Source organism: Engystomops pustulosus, chromosome 10, assembly GCF_040894005.1.
Source record: "Engystomops pustulosus chromosome 10, aEngPut4.maternal, whole genome shotgun sequence".
Lineage (NCBI taxonomy): Eukaryota > Metazoa > Chordata > Amphibia > Anura > Leptodactylidae > Engystomops > Engystomops pustulosus.
This window is the reverse complement of record NC_092420.1, coordinates 39,656,477-39,677,966: the sequence shown is the minus strand read 5'-3', so window position 1 is coordinate 39,677,966 and position 21,490 is coordinate 39,656,477. Positions and strand designations below refer to the sequence as shown.

At 46.9% G+C, this 21,490-nt stretch overlaps 1 protein-coding gene across 1 annotated transcript in view; it reads right to left on the bottom strand.

The window, feature by feature from the left end:
* CCDC190 (coiled-coil domain containing 190) overlaps nucleotides 1-21,490 on the bottom strand; it is a 70,906-nt gene that overhangs the window by 32,974 nt on the left and 16,442 nt on the right. The window contains exon 3 of the mRNA XM_072127062.1: nucleotides 2,403-2,478. Coding sequence (XP_071983163.1) covers nucleotides 2,403-2,478 — 76 coding nt within the window. The remainder of the gene's footprint in view (nucleotides 1-2,402; nucleotides 2,479-21,490) is intronic.

Below are 21,490 nucleotides of genomic sequence, written 5' to 3'. Positions count from 1 at the left end.
TGTCAGAGACGGTCACTGGAATGAGAGTGTCAGAGACGGTCACTGGAATGAGAGTGTCAGAGACGGTCACTGGAATGAGAGTGTCAGAGACGGTCACTGGAATGAGAGTGTCAGAGACGGTCACTGGAATGAGAGTGTCAGAGACGGTCACTGGAATGAGAGTGTCAGAGACGGTCACTGGAATGAGAGTGTCAGAGACGGTCACTGGAATGAGAGTGTCAGAGACGGTCACTGGAATGAGAGTGTCAGAGACGGTCACTGGAATGAGACACTCAAATGAGTATCATAGACAGTCTAAGAATACTAAGAATAAAATTGGCAACACTCCAAATAAAGTTCAAGAAAAAAGGGATCCTCTTTATCCCATGATAAAATGTGACAGCAACGTTTCGGCTTAAACAAAGCCTCTCTCATTGATATGATCATATGACCATCTTCTCATTTATTAAATAGGATCAAGAGAATGCCAAGTGTGTGTAAAGCAGTAATCAAAGTAATAGGTGGCTACTTTGAAGAACCTAGAATATAAGACATATTTTCAGTTGTTTCACGCTTGTTTGATAACTATATAATTCCACATGTGTTAATTCACAGTTTTGATGCCTTCATTGTGAATTTACAATTTTTATAGTCATGAAAATACAGATAACTCTTTGAATGAGAAGGTGTGTCCAAACTTTTGGTCTGTACTGTAAATATATGCATGTATAGGCAGTCCCCGGGTTACGTACAAGATAGGGTCCATAGGTTTGTTCTCAAGTTAAATTTGTATGTAAGTCGAAACTGTATATTTTATAATTGTAGTTCTAGACAAAGACTACAATTTGTAGTTTCCAAATTTTTTGCTGTAATGGGACCAAGGATTATCAATAAAGCTTCATTACAGACAGTTTTTAGCTGATTATTGCAATCTAGGACTATAATAAAGCACCCAGAGAGCTTCCCAGAGGACATAGGGGGCAGACAGGTCCGTCTTTAACTCTGGGTCGTTTGCAAGTCGGGTGTCCTTGTATATATATATGTATATATATATATATATATATATATATATATATATATATATATATATATATATATATATACAACATGTGCACTTGGGCTGATAAAGCTCCCATCCGTTTTTTTCACATTTTACCTTGGAGTGCTGTCTCATTTTTTTCTTGGATATATATATATATATATATATATTATTTTAAGGATTATAATCTGTTGGCAGTTTGTTGTACATAAATGCACTGTGTTTTCCAGTATTCCTTTATAATTTTGGTCAAGATATTCCATTTCCAGTTTAATCTGTATGCCAACAGGCAGTACCAAGTGTCACGGGTGCTGCTGGGGCACCTGCTCCCCTCTCTGCTGCCCTGGCCCCCGCTGGTTCACTCACCTGCATCTATCCAGGGCTGACTCTGTCGATACGGAGCGCACGTCCCCGCCTTCTAGGGCGCACGCGCTGGCTTCTGTTTAGATTCCAGACCCTTCCTGTGTCCCCTGCCGTATCTTCCTGCCTTGTGCCCTAGAGAAAGCTTTATTCCTATGCCCTGCGCTGTTATTGTGATTTCCTGTTTTGACCCTGGTTCCGTTATTGATTTCAATCCCCTGCTTTCTCAACTTCCTGCCTGTCCCTGACCACAAGTTTTCTTTACTATTCTGTACATCTTCTTGGCTGCCACCGCTGACAAAGTCATACCTGTGGAACGACCTGGTGGTACCACGCCGCAGCAAGTCCAACCCACTATGCGACGGGCTCTTGTAAAAACTTGCTACCACTTAGACTCCAGTCCCAGGTGTCGGCTTACATCATCGTATGCAGTGGTCCAGAGGGTCCCCTACCCCTAGTGCAGTGGTGGCGAACCTAGGGCATGGGTGCCAGAAGTGGCACTCAGAGCCCTTTCTGTGGGCACTCAGGCCATCGCCCCAGGACAGAGTTCACCAAACAGGACCAAATCCATCAAATCCTCCTGCAGTCCCAGGCAACTTAGATGCTGCTCTCAGCGCTATTTTACAGCAACACTTCATTGACCGTTTTGAACTGCTTGAAAAGTGAGAAGGTGTTGAAAGAAGTGCATTATCTTTGGAAGTCCTCATTCTGGACCCACCGTTCTCTTTGTACAGAGAGATCCTGGAGAGAAGCTGCAATGATAATCTGAATTTGCCCTCCTTCTTTCCACTGTATAGGTGGCCTCAGGCGGTCGATACAATTGAAAGATGTCGAAAAACAGGTAGCAATAAGTCACTGCCACGTTTGCACTTCACAGTAAATAAGTGGATTTTGGTTGCAGTTTGGTTGCAGCTTGTGCCCCAGTATGCGGTTCACTGCTATAAATCAATATAGTTCCCTCTTTTTACATTTTCATCTTTTATTTTTACGGTGAAAACATTTATGTTTGGAAATGCCATCTCACCTCTTCCCAGCTCCTGGTGTTTGTAGAATTTCCATCTGATGACTGTTTTTCATATTAGAGGTTTTCCTTACAGTAGCTGGAGCATAAAACAAATGACTTTAATATGTAAAATTCAATTTATCAGATACATAAAGAAACATATATCATAGTGGAAGGCACATGTTACAAATTTAAAAAAATCATTAAAATGAAGCATGATAAACCAGAAACACTTACTAAGGGTACCTTCACACGCGTTATGCCCGCCGTGTGCTGGAGAGGAGGAGGAGGTGACCCCTCCTCCCTCCATAGGAAATAGCGGCACACGGCCACAAATCCGCCGAAAGATGGAGCTTGCGTTATCTTTTTGCGGCGTGCGGCCCGGATCGGTGCCACACATGTGTGGCACCGGATCCCCGCGGTGCCGCTATTGCCGTCTATGGGGACGTATTTGCAGCCGCATGTACGGCCCCGCAGACGGCAGTGTGAATGAGCCCTAACTAGGGTAACCTCTCAGGCTCATTTGGATCTATGATCTAGTTTTACAGACTGTTGCATAGTCTCACCCTCCCTCTGCTTCATCAGCACTTGTGCAGTGAGTACTTTCTACTAACTGCATAATTTTAAAAATTGATTTTAGAAGGAATCAGTCCTTGTAAAACAAATATAAGAAGATTACCACAGTCACAGGTTCTGGATCTGTGCATCTACCCCTATTAATTCATTCAAATTCACTTGAGTAAAAATTAATGATATTAAAACTTAACCTTTATTGGAAATAGTTAAAAAGAAAGCAACCTTATGTATGTTAGAACAGGTCATAGTTTTGCAATAGGCCAGTTACGTGTAATAGACATAAAGGGCAGAGTAAAAACAGCAATTGCGTGCAATTACCCAGGTGTTGAAATTTATATGGGTACTTCAATATGCACTACTACTCAGGGCTGGATCGTAGGGGGGCCCCCACCACTTTACTTTAAAGGGGGCCCCACCAAGTGTGGGTGATTTGGGCGGACATATGGCCACATAGTGGATGCACATGGCTGCCCGGAGAACTATGGGTGAAGACTTCTCTCCCTAGACTTGGTGTGAGTGTGTGTATACATTATATATGTAGAGTGGGCATGGTGTCAGTGGGGGACATTTATCATACACTGGCACTCGTGCATATTCGCATTGGCATACATCAAGAGGTGGAAATAAGTGCAGCCGGTGACCTAAAAGTCGGCGGCGGCAGCGAGTGCGCCGGCGCAAGGACAGTAATCGCGCGCCCGGCTGCTCCCTCCCTCCTGCTCCTTGACTCCCCACTGGCGTGAAGGTGGCAGAGAGGGCTAAATAGTCGCAAGTGCTAGCAATAGGCATGACAAATATGCCCCAGTTTGTGTTTACAGTATATATGTAGAGTGTGCATTGTGTTAGTGTGTGCATACAGTATATAAGTACAGTGTGCATGGTTTCAGTGTGTGTATACACAGGGCCGGTTCTAGACAAAGTGGGGCCCTGGGCAAAACTAAAAGCGGGCCCCAAAATAAAACTATTTTATAACCAGTGACAGTCAGCAAGAGGCTCCCTTTAGTATGGTAAAACAAACTGTAATATGGGAGAATTTTATAGGAGATAGATGATAGGGAGATTAATGGGCAGCATGGAGGCTCAGTGGTTAGCACCACAGTTTAGCAGCGCTGGTCAACATCTGCAAAGAGTTCATATGTTCTCTCTGTGTTTGCGTGGGCTTCCCCAGGACCTCCGGTTTCATCCTACACTCCAAAAAATTACTGGTAGGCTGATTAGACTGTGAGGCCCACTGGGGACGGGACCGAGGTCTGTGCAGTACTGCGTAATCTGTGTGCGCTATATAAATAAAGAAATTATGAATTATTATTATGATAGAAGATAAATATGAAAGATGATAGAGATTTCTAGATGCAGAACTATAAAGTAGATGATATATACAGTAGATAGATATGAGAGATAAATACAGTAAGGGAGAAATAGAAGATTCATTGTAAATAGATACCCCCCTTGCATTTCTGGATATTTTGTTGCGTTATTGACCAAAGCAATTTTTACAATTTTGACGTTTAAAAATAAAATCTAAATGACAGCAAAAAGAATCAAAGTAAACCCAACAAACCACATATTTTCTGAAAGCAGACCCCATTTTCAAAATTGCATTAAAGATTTTATAGACATAGGTGCCTACATGCAATTTTGATTCAAACTGAAACATTTTATAAAAAATACTTAAAATTTGACTTTGATGGTAAAAAATGTGCTCCAAACAGAAAATAGTTAACTTCACATTGTCACGGGTGGTCCCGCGACCCACATCGCGGGTCGCGGGCTCACCCGTGCCGCCCTGCCCCCGCCAGCGCGCCGCCAGCGCATCTCACCCGTCCCGGCTCCTGGCTCGCTCCCCTCCGCTGTGCGCGCGCGTCCCCGACTGCTAGGGCGCGCGCGCGGCACCTTCTCCAAATTTAAAGGGCCAGCACGCCATTAATTGGCGCTGGCCATATTGCCCAATTCTTCATAAGCCTGCCTCTTCCTGTTTCCCTTGCCGGATCTTTGTGCCTCATAGCCTTAGAGAAAGCTTCCTAGCGATTATTCCTGCGTTCCTGTGTATTCCTGTGTTCCTGTGTATTCCTGCGTTCCTGTGTGTTCCCGCTCCTGTGTCCTGTGTTACCCGAGTTCCTCCGTGTTGCTGTGTTCCCGTTCCCACCTGCCTGTACCTCCTGTTGCTGACCCCGGACTTGGACCTGACGTTGCACCTCTGCCGCCTGCCCTGACCCTGTGCCTGGACCTGTCTACGAGATTGTCATCCGCTAAGGTACCTCGACCTCGGCTGCCACCGTGGGCTAGTCACACCTGGGAACGACCTAGTGGTATCCTGCCGCAGCAAGTCCAACCCGCTTTGCGGCGGGCTCTGGTGAATACCAGGTGCCGTTAGGCTCCGGTTCCGGGTGTTGGCTAGTTACATCTCCCGCGGTGGTCCACAGGATCCACTGATCCTAACAGTAAGATCCGGCCATGGATCCCGCGAGGCTCCTTCTCCCAGTCAGCCTGATCTCGCCACCATCGTGATCCACCAGTCCCGGCAGATTGCTGCACAAAGGAATCAACTGGAGCAAGTCACCGCCATGCTGCAACAGCTGCTAGCTACCCAGCATCAGCAACAGTCTCCTGAGGTGGGCGCTGCGACTCCTGCTACCCCGGCTTATCTTCCTGCTGCTGAACCCAGGCTACGTCTCTCTTTGCCCGGCAAGTATGACGGGGATCCCAAGATGTGCAGGGGCTTCATCACCCAGTGCTCCCTGCACATAGAACTTATGCCGTCGCAATTTTCCACAGAGTGGTCCAAGGTGGCCTTTGTCCTCAGCCTCCTTCCCGGGAAGGCCCTGGCCTGGGCTACTCCTCTTTGGGACAGGGATGACCCGGTTGTCACTACCCTCTCGGAATTTCTGTCAGAGTTCCGGTCAGTCTTCGAGGAACCGGCCCGAGCTTACTCTGCGGAGTCTGCATTATTGAACCTGCGCCAGGGTAACTCATCTGTGGGAGAGTACGCAGTTCAGTTCCGCACCCTGGCTTCTGAACTTGCCTGGAACGATGCGGCCCTCATTGCTACCTTCAAGAAAGGACTTTCTGCGCAGGTCAAGGACACGCTGGCAGCACGGGACCTGCCGTCAACTCTGAGTGGTCTAATCACCCTGGCCACTCGAATTGATGTGCGGTTTAAGGAGCGCGCTGAGGAACTACGCTCAGAGTACCCCCAAGGCCGGGTTAGACATCTTCCTCGCCTGGCACCTGTATTCCAAAAGCCGCTTCAGCCCCCGGCTGAATCTTCTGCTGATGAACCTATGCAGGTGGACCGAGTCCGGCTTTTTCTACAAGAGCGTTCCAGGCGACATCAGGAGAACCTGTGCATGTATTGTGCCAGCCCAGGGCACTTTGTCGGGGCTTGTCCTGTCCGCCCCCAACGTCTGGGAAACGCCAGCACCTAGGCTTCTCAGGAGAAGCGTCCCTAGGTGTGAATAAAGCTTCTCCACACTTGACTTTCACCGTACTAATCAGCGTTGGCACTGGCACCCAGATCCAAGTTTCCGCCTTCCTGGATTCGGGCTCTACAGCGAACTTTATGGATGCTGCCCTGGTCTCCCAGCATCACTTCCCGGTGGTTCGTCTCAGGAGGCCACTGTCCATTGCCTCGGTCAGTGGCCAAATTCTCTCCGTGCCCATCCGATTTCGCACAGAACCCCTGCTCCTGCAAGTTGGAGCGTTACATAGAGAAAGACTGTCCTTTTTTGTGCTGCCCTAGTGCACTTCCACTCTCCTGCTGGGCCTCCCCTGGTTGCAACATCATGCTCCTGTTCTGGACTGGTCTTCTGGGGAGATTCTCCGCTGGGGTCCGGATTGTTCATCACACTGTATGAAGGTTCTACATCCGCTCCCTGTCGGGACTTCTGCCTTGTCTCCTAAGCCTTTGGGGGGCTTCCCGCTCCGTACCAGGACTTCGCGGATGTGTTCTCCAAGAAACAAGCTGAGACCCTTCCTCCACATCGTCCCTACGATTGCCCCATCGACCTGCTGCCTGGATCTTCTCCTCCTCGGGGTCGGGTGTACCCGCTCTCGGTACCTGAAACAGCCACCATGTCCGAGTATGTCCAGGAGAATCTGCAAAGAGGCTTCATTCGCAAATCCACCTCTCCGGCAGGCGCCGGCTTCTTTTTTGTCACCAAGAAAGATGGCTCTCTCCGCCCCTGTATTGACTATCGCGGTCTTAACAAAGTCTCCGTTAAGAATCGCTATCCTCTGCCGCTGATCACGGAGCTGTTTGATCGCCTACGGGGTGCGAGAGTCTTTACCAAGCTGGATCTTCGTGGGGCCTACAATCTTATCCGCATCAGGAGGGGCGACGAGTGGAAGACCGCCTTTAACACCCGTGATGGGCATTTTGAATATTTAGTTATGCCTTTCGGACTCTGTAATGCGCCAGCCGTTTTCCAAGAGTTTGTCAACGATATCTTCAGGGACTTATTGTACCGCTGTGTTGTGGTTTACCTGGATGACATCCTTGTGTATTCTGCTGACCTCGAGTCCCACCATTCCCATGTACGGCAAGTGCTCAGCCGCCTCAGGGCCAACCATCTCTACGCCAAACTGGAGAAGTGCCTGTTTCATCAAAAAATCCTTCCATTCCTCGGCTACATTATTTCCGATAAAGGCTTGCAAATGGATCCTGACAAGTTATCTGCGGTTCTTCAGTGGCCACGCCCAGTGGGACTACGGGCTATTCAAAGATTCCTGGGCTTCGCTAATTATTATAGACAATTCATTCCTCACTTCTCGACTCTGGTAGCTCCTATGGTGGCGCTAACGAAGAAAGGTGTCAATTCTCGTGCCTGGCCCCCCGAGGCTGACGAGGCCTTCACGAGACTAAAGTCTGCTTTTTTCTTCTGCTTCTGTCCTTACCAGACCAGATACCGAGAAGCCATTTTTTGTGGAGGTTGATGCCTCTTCCGTAAGAGCTGGAGCGGTCCTTACTCAGAAGGGGCCTAGGGGCCGAACTCTATCTTGCGGCTTCTTCTCCAAAATTTTCTCCCCTGCAGAGAGGAATTATTCTATTGGTGATCGTGAGCTTCTGGCCATCAAGCTTGCCTTGGAGGAGTGGCGTCATCTGTTGGAGGGAGCCAGATTTCCAGTCAGCATCTACACTGACCACAAGAACCTCCAATACCTACAGTCGGCTCAGCGGTTGAACCCGAGTCAAGCCCGGTGGTCTCTCTTCTTTTCCCGTTTTGACTTCCAAATCCATTTTCGCCCTGCCGAGAAAAACATCAAGGCTGACGCCTTGTCCCGTGCTTCGGATGTTATGGGGGAGGACTGTGCCCCGAGATACATCGTTCCTCCTGAGAGACTTGTGCTGGCAGCGCCGGTGGACCTCCGGCAATTACCTCCCGGCAAGACTTATGTGCGACCTGGACTTAGAAAGAGGGTTCTGACCTGGGGACATTCTTCTCGTGTGGCTGGGCACCCTGGGGTGCAGCGCTCTGTGGCCCTAATTTCCCGATTCTATTGGTGGCCTGATTTGGTCATAATTTGTGCTCGTGATTTGTGCTCGTAATAAGCCCTCACGACAAAAACCAGCTGGTCTTCTGTTACCGTTACCCGTGCCTACCTGCCCGTGGTCTCACGTGGCTATGGACTTTATTACAGATCTGCCACCATCATCTGGCAATACCGTAATCTGGGTGGTAACCGACCGCTTTTCCAAAATGTCTCATTTTGTTCCTCTGCCAGGCCTGCCGTCTGCTCCACACCTTGCCAGCCAGTTCTTCACCCACATCTTTCGCCTACATGGACTTCCGTTGCACATCGTCTCGGACCGAGGGGTCCAGTTTGTCTCCCGCTTCTGGCGAGCCCTGTGTAATCAACTGCAGATAAAACTGGACTTCTCTTCTGCGTACCATTCTCAGTCTAATGGACAGGTTGAAAGAGTTAACCAGACTTTGGGCTGTTATCTGCGTCACTTTGTCTCTGCCCGTCAGGATAACTGGTCCACTTTGCTACCTTGGGCAGAGTTCTCATATAACTCCCTGGATTCGGAGTCTGCTGGTGCATCACCCTTCTTTGTTCTATATGGAAGACATCCACGTCCACCCCTACCTCTCTCCATGTCTGCTGATGTTCCTGCTGTGGAAGAGTTGGTAACGGACCTTAAAGCTATTTGGGAACAGACTCGTCAGTCCCTGCTTCAGGCCTCTGCCCGCACCAAGACTCAGGCCGATAAAAAACGCAGGTCTCCTCCCATCTTCTCTCCAGGGGATAAAGTGTGGCTGTCTTCAAAATATGTCCGGTTGAAGATTCCCAGCTACAAGCTTGGCCCTCGCTATCTGGGTCCATTTGAGGTGCTGAAGCGTATTAACCCTGTGGCCTATAAGCTGCGCCTTCCTCCCACCATGCACATCCCGAACTCCTTTCATGTCTCTGCTCAAGCCTGTCATCTTGAATCGCTTCTCCCAGCAAGATCCTCCTCCTACTCCAGTGGCGGACTCTACCAACACCTATGAGGTAAAAGAGATCTTGGACATGAAGACGGTGAGGGGGAAGCGGTTCTTCTTGGTTGACTGGAGGGGGTTCGGGCCTGAAGAAAGGTCGTGGGAGCCAGAGGACAACATATTGGATCGTGGTCTTCTGCAGAGGTTCCTCCAGCCTAGGAGGAGGGGGAGGCCGAAGGGGGGGGGTACTGTCACGGGTGGTCCCGCGACCCACATCGCGGGTCGCGGGCTCACCCGTGCCGCCCTGCCCCCGCCAGCGCGCCGCCAGCGCATCTCACCCGTCCCGGCTCCTGGCTCGCTCCCCTCCGCTGTGCGCGCGCGTCCCCGACTGCTAGGGCGCGCGTGCGGCACCTTCTCCAAATTTAAAAGGCCAGCGTGCCATTAATTGGCGCTGGCCATATTGCCCAATTCTTCATAAGCCTGCCTCTTCCTGTTTCCCTTGCCGGATCTTTGTGCCTCATAGCCTTAGAGAAAGCTTCCTAGCGATTATTCCTGCGTTCCTGTGTATTCCTGTGTTCCTGTGTATTCCTGCGTTCCTGTGTATTCCTGTGTTCCTGTGTGTTCCCGCTCCTGTGTCCTGTGTTACCCGAGTTCCTCCGTGTTGCTGTGTTCCCGTTCCCACCTGCCTGGACCTCCTGTTGCTGACCCCGGACTTGGACCTGATGTTGCACCTCTGCCGCCTGCCCTGACCCTGTGCCTGGACCTGTCTACGAGATTGTCATCCGCTAAGGTACCTCGACCTTGGCTGCCACCGTGGGCTAGTCACACCTGGGAACGACCTAGTGGTATCCTGCCGCAGCAAGTCCAACCCGCTTTGCGGCGGGCTCTGGTGAATACCAGGTGCCACTAGGCTCCGGTTCCGGGTGTTGGCTAGTTACATCTCCCGCGGTGGTCCAGAGGATCCACTGATCCTAACACACATCCCCTAAATGTAATAGATGGACATGTGTACAGTTCACAAATGTCCCATATTGATATGTTCACATAAACAAATCCACATAATATGACTAAAACTGTAATAACTAGATATCTGATTTTCTGCTAATAAATTTTAAGACAGTCACAACCTGCAAAATATGTCAATAAAAGAGAATAAACAGTAAAGGCGCCATAAAACCTATATAATTTTGAAAGCAGACAACCAGGCGATGCATTTGGCAATTAACATTCAAAAGTTTCTCTAAAATATGTACAAATCCAGAATACTTATATAAAGAAAATATACTTTCCTAAAACAGTAAGATGTGAGGAGATCATACAGACCCCACATGTGTATATTCACCAAAATATGCAGCAAAGGGAATATTAAATCCACAGGGGACACCAGACAATTTTTGCAGAAAATTGCACTGAGCTTCACACAGATTTACAGTCTCATTGTATGCTCAGGAGACACTAAGGAGCACAGTGTCTAATGTAACACATGGGTTACATTTTTTAGATGTTTTTATCCTTTGTATGTTGTATAAATTTAATAAAGATTTAAAGATTTGTTTATTTGGGTCACTATTGCATCCCTTTGTTCTTGAATTTTTGGCATGATTCATTGATGCATGACCATTTCACTTATTTTTGTGACTATAGTGCCCGCCTTTTTGTTTGTTGGATTATATTGGACTTCAGGATCCGCCTCTATCCATGACGGGTCATTTCTGAGGCTTGTAGCACGTGTGCACTTGAACTTATATACTGCTTCAATTTACTATGGACCTTCAGGCCAGGGAATCAGCTTGGTTGAGCCAGTCGAGCTCAGTGTTTGTTGGAGGAGTCGAAAATGTTACAGGCAATAATGATTTTCGCTTCATTACCGATGAACTCATTGATCTACACAAAGTATTCACCCGTACTTGGTGGAATGCTAAGAGTTTAAAAGAATACCTTCGTTTGAATATTGCACCAAGGGGTCTTAGGATACAAAAGTTTCCTTCCTGGTAGGCTGATGCCAATTTCCGTAAAACTTGGGAACAGGGTCTCCTCCAGTGTTCTAGCATCTTAATGTATTTACTATCAACGCATGATCGTGAGACCTTAGCACACTTGAAGGGACAAATTTCAACATTGGAAGCTAAATTAGTCAACTTTGACCAGGCATCTTTGGTTCAACGATTTCATGTCCGTCTCAAAGACCTTATTGATAGGTTAGAGAAGGCAGAGAAATGGTTGATGAGGTTTAATGTAGATAAATGTAAAGTTATGCACTTGGGCCTTTGAAACAAAAAGTATAATTATGTTCTAAACAGTCAATTACTCTGTAAAACTGGAGCTGAAAAGGACTTGGGGGTATTGGTGGATGGTAAACTTAATTTTAGTGACCAGAGCCAGGCGGCTGCTGCTAAAGCAAATAAAATTATGGGATGTATCAAGAGAGGAATAGATTCACATGATAAAGACATAGTTTTGCCCTTATACAAATCCCTGGTCAGACCACACATGGAATATTGTGTACAGTTTTGGGCACCAGTGTATAAAAAGGATATAGTAGAGCTGGAACGGGTGCAGAGGAGAGCAACCAGGATTATTAGGGGAATGGGGGGATTAGAATACACTGACAGATTACAAAATTTGGGATTATTCAGTTTAGAAAAAAGACGACTGAGGGGAGACCTCATTACAATGTACAAATACCTGACGGACAGTACAAGGATCTCTCCAAAGATCTTTTTAGGTCTGTGACCAGGACAAGGGGGCATCCTCTGCGCCTAGAGGAGAGGCGATTTTACCATCAACATAGACAAAGGTTCTTTACTGTACGAGCAGTGAGACTATGGAACTCTCTGCCGCAGGAGGTTGTTATGGCGGACTCTATGTACATGTTCAAGAGAGGCCTGGATGCCTTTCTGGAGAGAAAAAATATCACAGGTTATGGGGATGAAAAATGTATTTAATTCTTAAAGGTTGGACTTGATGGACTTGTGTCTTTTTCCTGCCTTATATACTATGATACTATGAAGTTATTCAGGGCAAAAAGGACAAGATGCAACGTGACAAGTTGGACTTTGAGAAATCTAGAGCATACAGTTGGGTGCACAAGGGCAATAGAAGGCACAATAAGATTAGGAATCCTAGGGTTGCCAATTCTGCTGAAGTCAACTCAAGTGATTTTTTATCCTCAGATGTCTCAGACATGGAAGAAAGGTCAGACGGGGGAGGCACCGATTCACAACCACCAAAGAATCTGAGAAAACGTGGCCCCAAACACAGGGATTGGTCCCCAGTTACAAGAGGGACACCAGCAAGAAGTCTTAAAACCTGATGAGGGTGGTGACTTACAGATTTTCAACCTATCAAATTAGCAACTTAACGAGTTTGAGAATTCAGTACTTGGTAAGGGTCTGTCATTCTCTCCCACACGTTATTTGGATAAATTCGAGTTTTTCAAAGATGTCTTTTTGTATTGCATCAGTTGATCTTTAAGGTATTATAACATCAACCCAATTTGGCGGATTCTTTTGTGGGTGAGGATCGCAGAGTTTTTCAAGCTCTATTAGAACTGCTACAGGAAAATTAAAATGGCCAATCTGCAGGTAGGCACCATTTTTCGGCAGTCCTACCATCACAGAGCACTCCTAGTTTTGGCTTGGTTCCAGCGGTACAGTTATTTTTTTAACAACATGGTACAAGGGGTCAACGCACTCACCGTTGACCGTAATAAGGGACAGAACTTATCTATTAAGGAACGGCAAGTGCTTCGTAGTTTGCAGGACAATCAGTCCTTCTTGATTAAAGAAGCGGACAAGGAGGGAAATGTAGTACTGTGGCCAGTGGATATGTACCTGCAAGAAGCAAAACGTCAACTTGGGAATAGGATCTTTTATCTACCACTACCTTCGAATCCTACAGAGATCTTTAAGAAAAAAATGGATAGACTCTTGGAGATGGCTTTGAGACGTGGAATAATCAACAAAAAAGAGCACAAATATCTTACTGTCACACATCAAGTTATCCCGACTTTTTACCTATTCCCTAAAATTCATAAATCTGTTACGGCACCACCAGGAAGTTTGTGTGAACGCGCGTGTACATATATTGATTTTTTTCTTCAACCATTGATGACCTCCTTACCTTCTTTTGTTAGGGATTCTATACATCTATTTTTCAAACTAGAGGATGTTGTTCTACCAGTGGATACCTTCATCGTTACTCTTGACGTTGAAGCTTTATACACCAACATTGCCCACCGTGATGGTCTACAGGCTGTTACCTATTTCCTGGATTTGCACACAACCGGTAATCGGATGCATGACTCCTTCTTGGTAGATCTTTTATAGTTTGTACTTAAACAAAATAATTTTGTGTTTTACCACACCATTTACCGACAGGTATCCGGGACAGCTATGAGGGCCAAGTGTGCACCATCCTATGCGAACATCTTCTTAGGATGGTGGGAGAAGACCTGTGTATAGCCCTTAGCTTCATTCCAGCAATTTGTGACCAGTTGGTTTAGATTTATAGACGACATCCTCTTTTTCTGGACTGGCCCTTTGGCCTTATGTCAACAATTCATCTCGGAGCTTAATGCGAATACCCTTAACATTTTGCTTACTTCTCACAGGTCAGTGCGGAGTTCTTGGACCTCAAAATCAGTATCCAAGATGGCAAGATAGTCACCACCCTTACTACATTTCAACAGTTTTCACCCATTTTATCTACGGAAAGGGATACCTGTTGGCCAATTTTTCCGGGTCAAACGGAACTGCATGACTGAACAGGATTTTCGGGTACACTCTCAAGATCTGACTCGGAGACTAAATCTATCATTTCTCAGGCATACAGGAGGGCAAGAGAGACCAATCAAGCCCAAACAATGTATGACGGATGGTCAGCCCAGACTGATAACTACGTTCAATAATCAATGGACTGAGATTCAACAACTTCCTAGACAAAATTGAAACATACGCTTGCATCCCTATATTTCCTCTGGCCCTTCAATGGTAGCATGGAGAGCGAGGAACTTAAGACAACCTGTCACATAGTCACTTTCAGCATCCTACCGTTTCCATTGGTCGGTGCTCCAAAATCCAGGGATCGTACCCATGTGGAACATGTTCCGTTTGTCCATATATGCCAACTTGTAAAAACTTTGTTAATCCTGCAAATCAGGAGGAATTCAGTCTTCGACATTATGTTAATTTCCTTACCAAAAATGTAATTTATGCCCTGATCTGCCCCTATGACAAAGTCTGCTGGACAAACAAGCCAGGAGCTTCGCCGGCGAATCCAACAGCACGTCTCCACGATCATCAATGCCGAATCACAATTTGGACAGGATAAACCATTGTCCACGGTGGCAGCACATTTCAGACTCTACCATGAATGAGTAGTGGGCTTGGCTGTGGTCAGGGGTAACTCTAGGCCTGGCGACATTACCCCCCATCTGTTACGATGTGAGTTCCGGTGGATCTACATGTTAGGCAGCAAATTTCCTGGGGGCATCTATGAAGATCTTCTGTTTAATGGTTTCTATAAGAATTAATTGTCCAAAATTCTGTGATTCTTTGAGGTGTCATTTTCAAGGGCGGATTTAGACATCGTGAGTCTACATGATTGTCGGAGAGTCCAATTGGAAGGTGGTATGTATACAACTTTATATCAGGTATCTCCCTTCTTAAGCACTCTATCATTAAAACCTTATTATATCTTTTCATCTTAGCACATTTCTTTTCACTCATCCCCCTTCAACTCAACTCCCTTTTTTTCTGGGATTCACCTTTCTTTCATTGCTACCTTAGGTAGCCATACTCACCTTTTGGTTTTCCACTTTTTGGGACCCCTAGTGGTGGCTCTTTGGTCCCCTGACAGGTTTGTTCTTATTATGCACAGGTCTTGTTTCACCCTTCTTTATTAATTTTTTTTTTTTTTTAATACTGGACATTCCTGATAGGCCCTTTACACTCTAAGTGAGATTTCTTATTCTTTTAATTTTTGTTTCTGATATAGTTTGTGGAGTCCTTATCATACCATCAATACCAGAGTGATCTTAGAATCCTGACCAACCGACTCCGTGTACTCAGACGTGACCCTTTTTTTTACATCTCTTTCAAGATTTTGGAGAAGAAATCCTGCCAGTACATCTAGCCATCGGATGCACTTTGTGATTAGACAGTTATCCCTCACCTTGTCCTTTTCCCTGTTTATTGCTCTTGATTAATTGACATCTCCTCTTAGAATGGTCGACTTGTCCTCTTACATTCTTACATTGTCCTCCCGCGTTGTTCTTTTTCCTGTGTATTGCCTTTGATTAGCTGATACTTCCTCATAGGGTGTTCTATTTGTCCTCTATGGCTCGCCTTGGCTGACTTGGCCTCAGTTTTTTTGTATACTTACTAACCTATTTAATCATTGGGTTCTGTGTACCTTTGGGGTGCTTTCTATCCTCTTCCTGTATACTTTATAATTGTAAACCCAGCCACAATTTTTTGGGTCTCTATGACATTTGAATTTTAAAAATGTTGGATTGTCATAAGAAGCAGGATTAACACTAAAGCTTAATTGCAGACATCATTTATAACTGTTACAGCTGTTTATTGTAGCCTAGGACTTAAGTATAGTAAATTACCAAATTCCAGGGGTCCGTTTGTAACTAGGGGTCGTCTGTAAGTCAGGTGTTCTTAAGTAGGGGACCGCCTGTAACTTTTAGATGTCGCCAATGTATTAGCTGCACAATAACAGAACCCACTACGCTTCATAAGAATTTGAGTGAGAACATCATAATATAGGTGTAAATAAAGGAGGATGGTGTGAAATAAAAACTTTATTCAAGAACAGTCAATTTCACGAAATAAAAGGCAATAAGAGAGAAAGTGTGTTCTTAGATAGTTCTGCATAGAGAAGGGTTAAAACATGAATATTAGTTGATATTATCCTTTCTCAAAATGTAGTAACATATAAAGTGAATATTTCCATAAGCTGTGAGGTGCAGCAGCTCCTGTGTGCATCAAATTCTCCCTGTAGCTGCCGGCTAAGAATCTGGAGGGGTGGGGGGACAGTTCATAGGGCTGTATCTTTGGCTCTGTGACACATAGAACCTCACTTCTTTTTTCCTAAGAAAGAAGAGAGTCTCCTCTTTTATATGAATTTGTTTCTAAGTATTAGGAAAATGGAGATATTAACTTTTAAACTGCCGTTGGGAGTGATTTTTTTATATATAAAAATGGCACCTGATATTCTCACTTTAAACCTGAATATCTTTGGATCCATGTTACCTAGAAACAAAATTCAAAATTCATTTGTAAGAAGAGATTCTGGGCAATTACGCACTTTTCCTACTCATAGCGCCGGCCCTGTGTATACAGTATATATGTAGGGTGCGCATGGTGTCAATGTGTGTATACAGTATAAAATTAGGGTGTGCATGGTCTCACATTACATACAAGATAGGTTCTGTAGGTTTGTTCTTAAGTTGAGCTCGTATGTAAGTCGGAACCGTATACTTTATTATTGTAACCTCAGTCAAAAGTTTTTTGGTCACTGTGACAATTGGATTTTTAAAAATGTTGTGTTGTCATAAGAACCAGGATAAACAATAAATCTTAATTACAGGCAGCATTGATAACTGTTAGGGTACATTCACACAGCGGTATGCCCGCCGTGCGGGCATACTGCCGTGTGCTGGAGAGGAGGAGGAGGCGGCCCCTCCTCCCTCCATAGAGAATAGCGGCGCACGGCCGCACACACGCCAAAAGATAGAGCATGCTCTATCTTTTTGCGGTGTGCGGGCCGGATCGGTGCCACACATGTGTGGCACCGCATCTGCAAGGCACCGCTATTGCCATCTATGGGGACGTACATGCGGCCGCAAATTTGCGGCCGCATGTACGTCCCCGCAGACGGCCATGTGAATGTGCCCTCAAAGCTGTTTATTGTAGCCTAGGACTAAAATACAGTAAATTACCAAGATCCAGATGTCCGTTTGTAACTAGGGGTCATATGTAAGTCAGGTGTTCTTAAGCAGGGGACCGCCTGTATATATATATATATATATATATATATATATATTGTGGGGTATTGCTCAGGTATAAGCTAGGTAGCGGTCGCAGACAGAGGGAAAGAGACAGTTCTCAGTTCAGTTCAGTGTTTATTCACACCACAAAACAAATGGAACAAAAATCCAGCATTGTCTTCATGCTTGTTTAAAACATAAACATACAGACCAGGCTTGGCCTTCTCACCCAGTAGCAGGGTCTTCACAAATAGTCCAAATTGTTGGTGTAAGTTCACACCTTGCAGAAGCTGCTGCATAGCACTTAGTCCATTTAAAGTCCAAAAACAGCCAACCTGTCCTCCTAGACAGGACACGTGTTTGCTCTTGGAACAAGCTTCTCCCTCCGAGACTAGAGCTCACTCCACTCTCTTGTGCACACTTCCAGCTCAGCTTTGTTAGCTGGAACACCCTGAAAACCCGGTTTGGACCGGTGCTTGAAGTTTGGTCCGGTGCTTGATTTCAGCTTGCTGCATTACTCTGAGCAACACAAGCTGAGAGGATAATACCTCCCATCCAGCAACAAACCCCTGACTGTGTCACATACCCCCTCCCTTTGTTCAACCTTGAGGGGATGAACACTCGCCAGACAGTGCACCCGGGACAGGGCATCTGCATTCCCCTGTAGTCGGCCTGCTCTGTGTTCCACTGTGAATTTGAAGTTCTGTAGAGACAAGAACCATCTGGTGACCCGAGCATTCCTCTCCTTGGCCTGGCTCATCCACTTGAGAGGTGAATGGTCAGTCACCAGTCGGAACTTCCTCCCCAACAGATAATAGCGGAGAGACTCGAGTGCCCACTTGATGGCTAGGCACTCCCTCTCCACTATACTGTACCTGGTTTCGGCTGGGGTGAGCTTGCGACTCAGGAACCCAACAGGATGCTCTTCCCCATTAATTTCCTGAGATAGTACAGCACCGAGGCCCACTTCAGAGGCATCGGTCTGTACTACAAACTCCCTCTGGAAGTCGGGTGTCACCAGGACTGGTGACCCGCACAAGGCCGACTTCAAAGCGGAAAAAGCCTTCTCCGCTTGGTCATTCCAGCGAACCATCACTGTCTTACGTCCCTTCAGGAGCCCTGTCAATGGAGCCGCTACAGTAGCAAAATGGGGAATAAATCTCATATAATACCCCACCATCCCCAGGAATGACTTTATTTGCCTGGTGGTGACAGGTCGTGGCCAACTCCGTATTGCCTCTACCTTATTCATCTGGGGTTTGATGACTCCACGCCCAATGATATAGCCTAAGTACCGTGCCTCCTCTAGCCCTATGGCACATTTCTTTGGGTTAGCAGTTAGCCCGGCCCTACGGAGGGAGTCTACTACAGCCTGCACTTTTGCCAGATGACTCTCCCAGTCAGCACTGAAAATGACAATATCATCGAGGTACGCTGACGCGTAACGCCGATGTGGACGAAGCACAATGTCCATTAAACGCTGGAACGTGGCCGGGGCGCCATGCAGGCCAAAGGGTAACACTTTATACTGAAATAGTCCCTCAGGTGTGATAAAGGCAGTTTTCTCCTTGGCAGCCTCCGTCAAGGGCACTTGCCAGTACCCTTTAGTGAGGTCCAAGGTAGAAAAATACCTGGCCCGTCCTAAGCGCTCAATTAGCTCGTCCACCCGGGGCATGGGATAAGCATCAAATTTGGACACTTCGTTCAGTTTACGAAAATCGTTACAGAAACGTAGCGTCCCATCTGGTTTGGGTATCAAAACTATTGGGCTTGCCCACTCACTTCTTGACTCTTCAATTACGTCCAGCCGCAGCATCAACTGTACTTCCTCCGTGATGGCTTGTCGCCGAGCTTCGGGCACCCGGTACGGCTTTAGCCGGACTTTTGCCTGGGGCTCCGTGACAATGTCATGTTGGATTACGGAAGTACGTCCAGGGAGGTCAGAGAACACGTCCGTGTTCCGACTAATGAACTCCTTGGCCTCTTGAGCCTGTTTAGGGGAAAGGCTGTCAGCAATGCGCACCGTGGCAGCCGCTTCCCCGGGAACAGTTGGAGGTACTGGTTTCCCTTCCCCTAAACATACCGGCTGTGGGGTGCTCCCAACGCAGGTCTCCCTATCTCTCCAAGGCTTTAGCAAATTGACATGGTAGACCTGCTCTGGCTTCCGTCGCCCTGGCTGATGTACCTTGTAATTTACATTGCTTACCTTTTCCAGAATTTCGTAAGGGCCTTGCCACCTTGCGAGGAACTTACTGTCTACCGTTGGTACTAAAACCAAGACTCTGTCTCCTGGGTTAAAGCTCCGCACCTTGGCTACTCTATTGTAGACCTGACTCTGGGCTCGCTGAGCCGCCTCCATATGTTCCCTGACAAGGGGCAACACTGTCTCCATCCGCTCCTGCATCTTAGTGACATATTCAATGACACTCTTATGCGGAGTGGGCTGTTGCTCCCATGCCTCTTTGGCCACGTCCAGCAAACCTCGGGGATGTCTGCCATATAGTAATTCAAAGGGCGAGAACCCAGTAGAGGCCTGGGGCACCTCTCGCACTGCGAACATAAGATAGGGCAGAAGCAGATCCCAGTCCCTTCCATCCTTGGACACTGCTCTTTTCAGCATATTTTTCAAAGTTTGATTAAATCTCTCCACCAGGCCGTCTGTTTGGGGGTGGTAAACTGAAGTCCTTAACTGTTTAATCCCTAGCAACTTGCAGAGTTCCTTCATGACCTTCGACATGAAGGGAGTTCCCTGGTCTGTCAGAATCTCCTTAGGTATCCCAACCCTTGAAAACATCTCCATTAACTCCTTAGCTATAAGTTTGGCAGAGGTATGACGCAGTGGCACTGCTTCTGGATACCGGGTTGCGTAGTCAAGGACAACTAAAATATGTTGGTGACCCCTAGCAGATTTAGGTACTGGACCCACAAGGTCCATGGCAATTCTCTCAAAAGGTACCTCGATAATTGGGAGGGGTACTAGGGGACTGCGGAAGTGCTGCTGGGGGCTAGTTATTTGACAGGTCGGACAGGACTTACAAAACTCTTCCACCTCTTTGAACACACTGGGCCAGTAAAATCGCTGTAGTATACGGTCCTGGGTTTTCTGCGGCCCAAGGTGTCCACCTAAAACATGTTGGTGAGCAAGATCCAGTACCATCCTACGATATGCCTGAGGCACTATTAATTGTTCAACATTCTCACCCCGTAGTTGGGTGACCCGATACAGTAAATTATGGTGAACCACAAAACGAGGAAAAACTGCCTCAGCTCCTGGTTGTTGTGGCTCACCTTCAACCATTAACACATTCCCCCAGGCTCGGGACAGAGTCTGGTCCCGGAGTTGCGCCGTACCAAAATTGTCACCAGAGACGTTTAAGTCTGACAATTCAGGGCCTGGCGGCAAGTCCTCTACTTCCCCAACCATTACATTCATTGGTAGTGTCTCCCCATCATCCACCGAAGTGGCGGTCACCCCTACCGCTGGCCCTTCCGCCTCGGGTTCCCAAGGTTCTGGTTCTAGGTCTGGAACATGACCTTCAGCTATTGCTCTCCCTGACCCCTGGGGACTGACATACAGTAACGATGGCCATAGTGCAGAGAATAATGGAAAGTCTCTTCCTATAATTAGGTCATAGGGCAGATTTGATGCTACTGCCACCTCGTGGACTTTCCTCCCAGCAGGTGTTTTTATGACCACCAGTGCGGTTGGATAATCTTTTAAGTCTCCATGAATACACAATACTCGAACCTTGCGACTAGTGAACTGAGAGGGTAGCGCCAGGGTATCCCGTACTATGGTCACTAGGCTCCCTGAGTCAAGTAATGCATTAGCCCTGCACCCATCAACGGACACTGGGCACATGGGAGGTGCCCTATCTGCATCCAGGACGTCAGCGGTACATACAGGCCGTGCATAGAAGGAAGTACGGCGAGCGTACCCACAGTCCATAGGTTCGGAGGCCAAGGGGCAATTTGCAGCCATATGTCCCAGGACATGACAGCGCCAACAGCGGAGTGTGGGGATCTCACGAATCTTTGTGGAACGTTGTTTGGACATCGTTGGGGAGCTACTCCCAGCAGAAGGTCGGGGCTTTTCCTCAGTCACTGCAAGTGGGGGT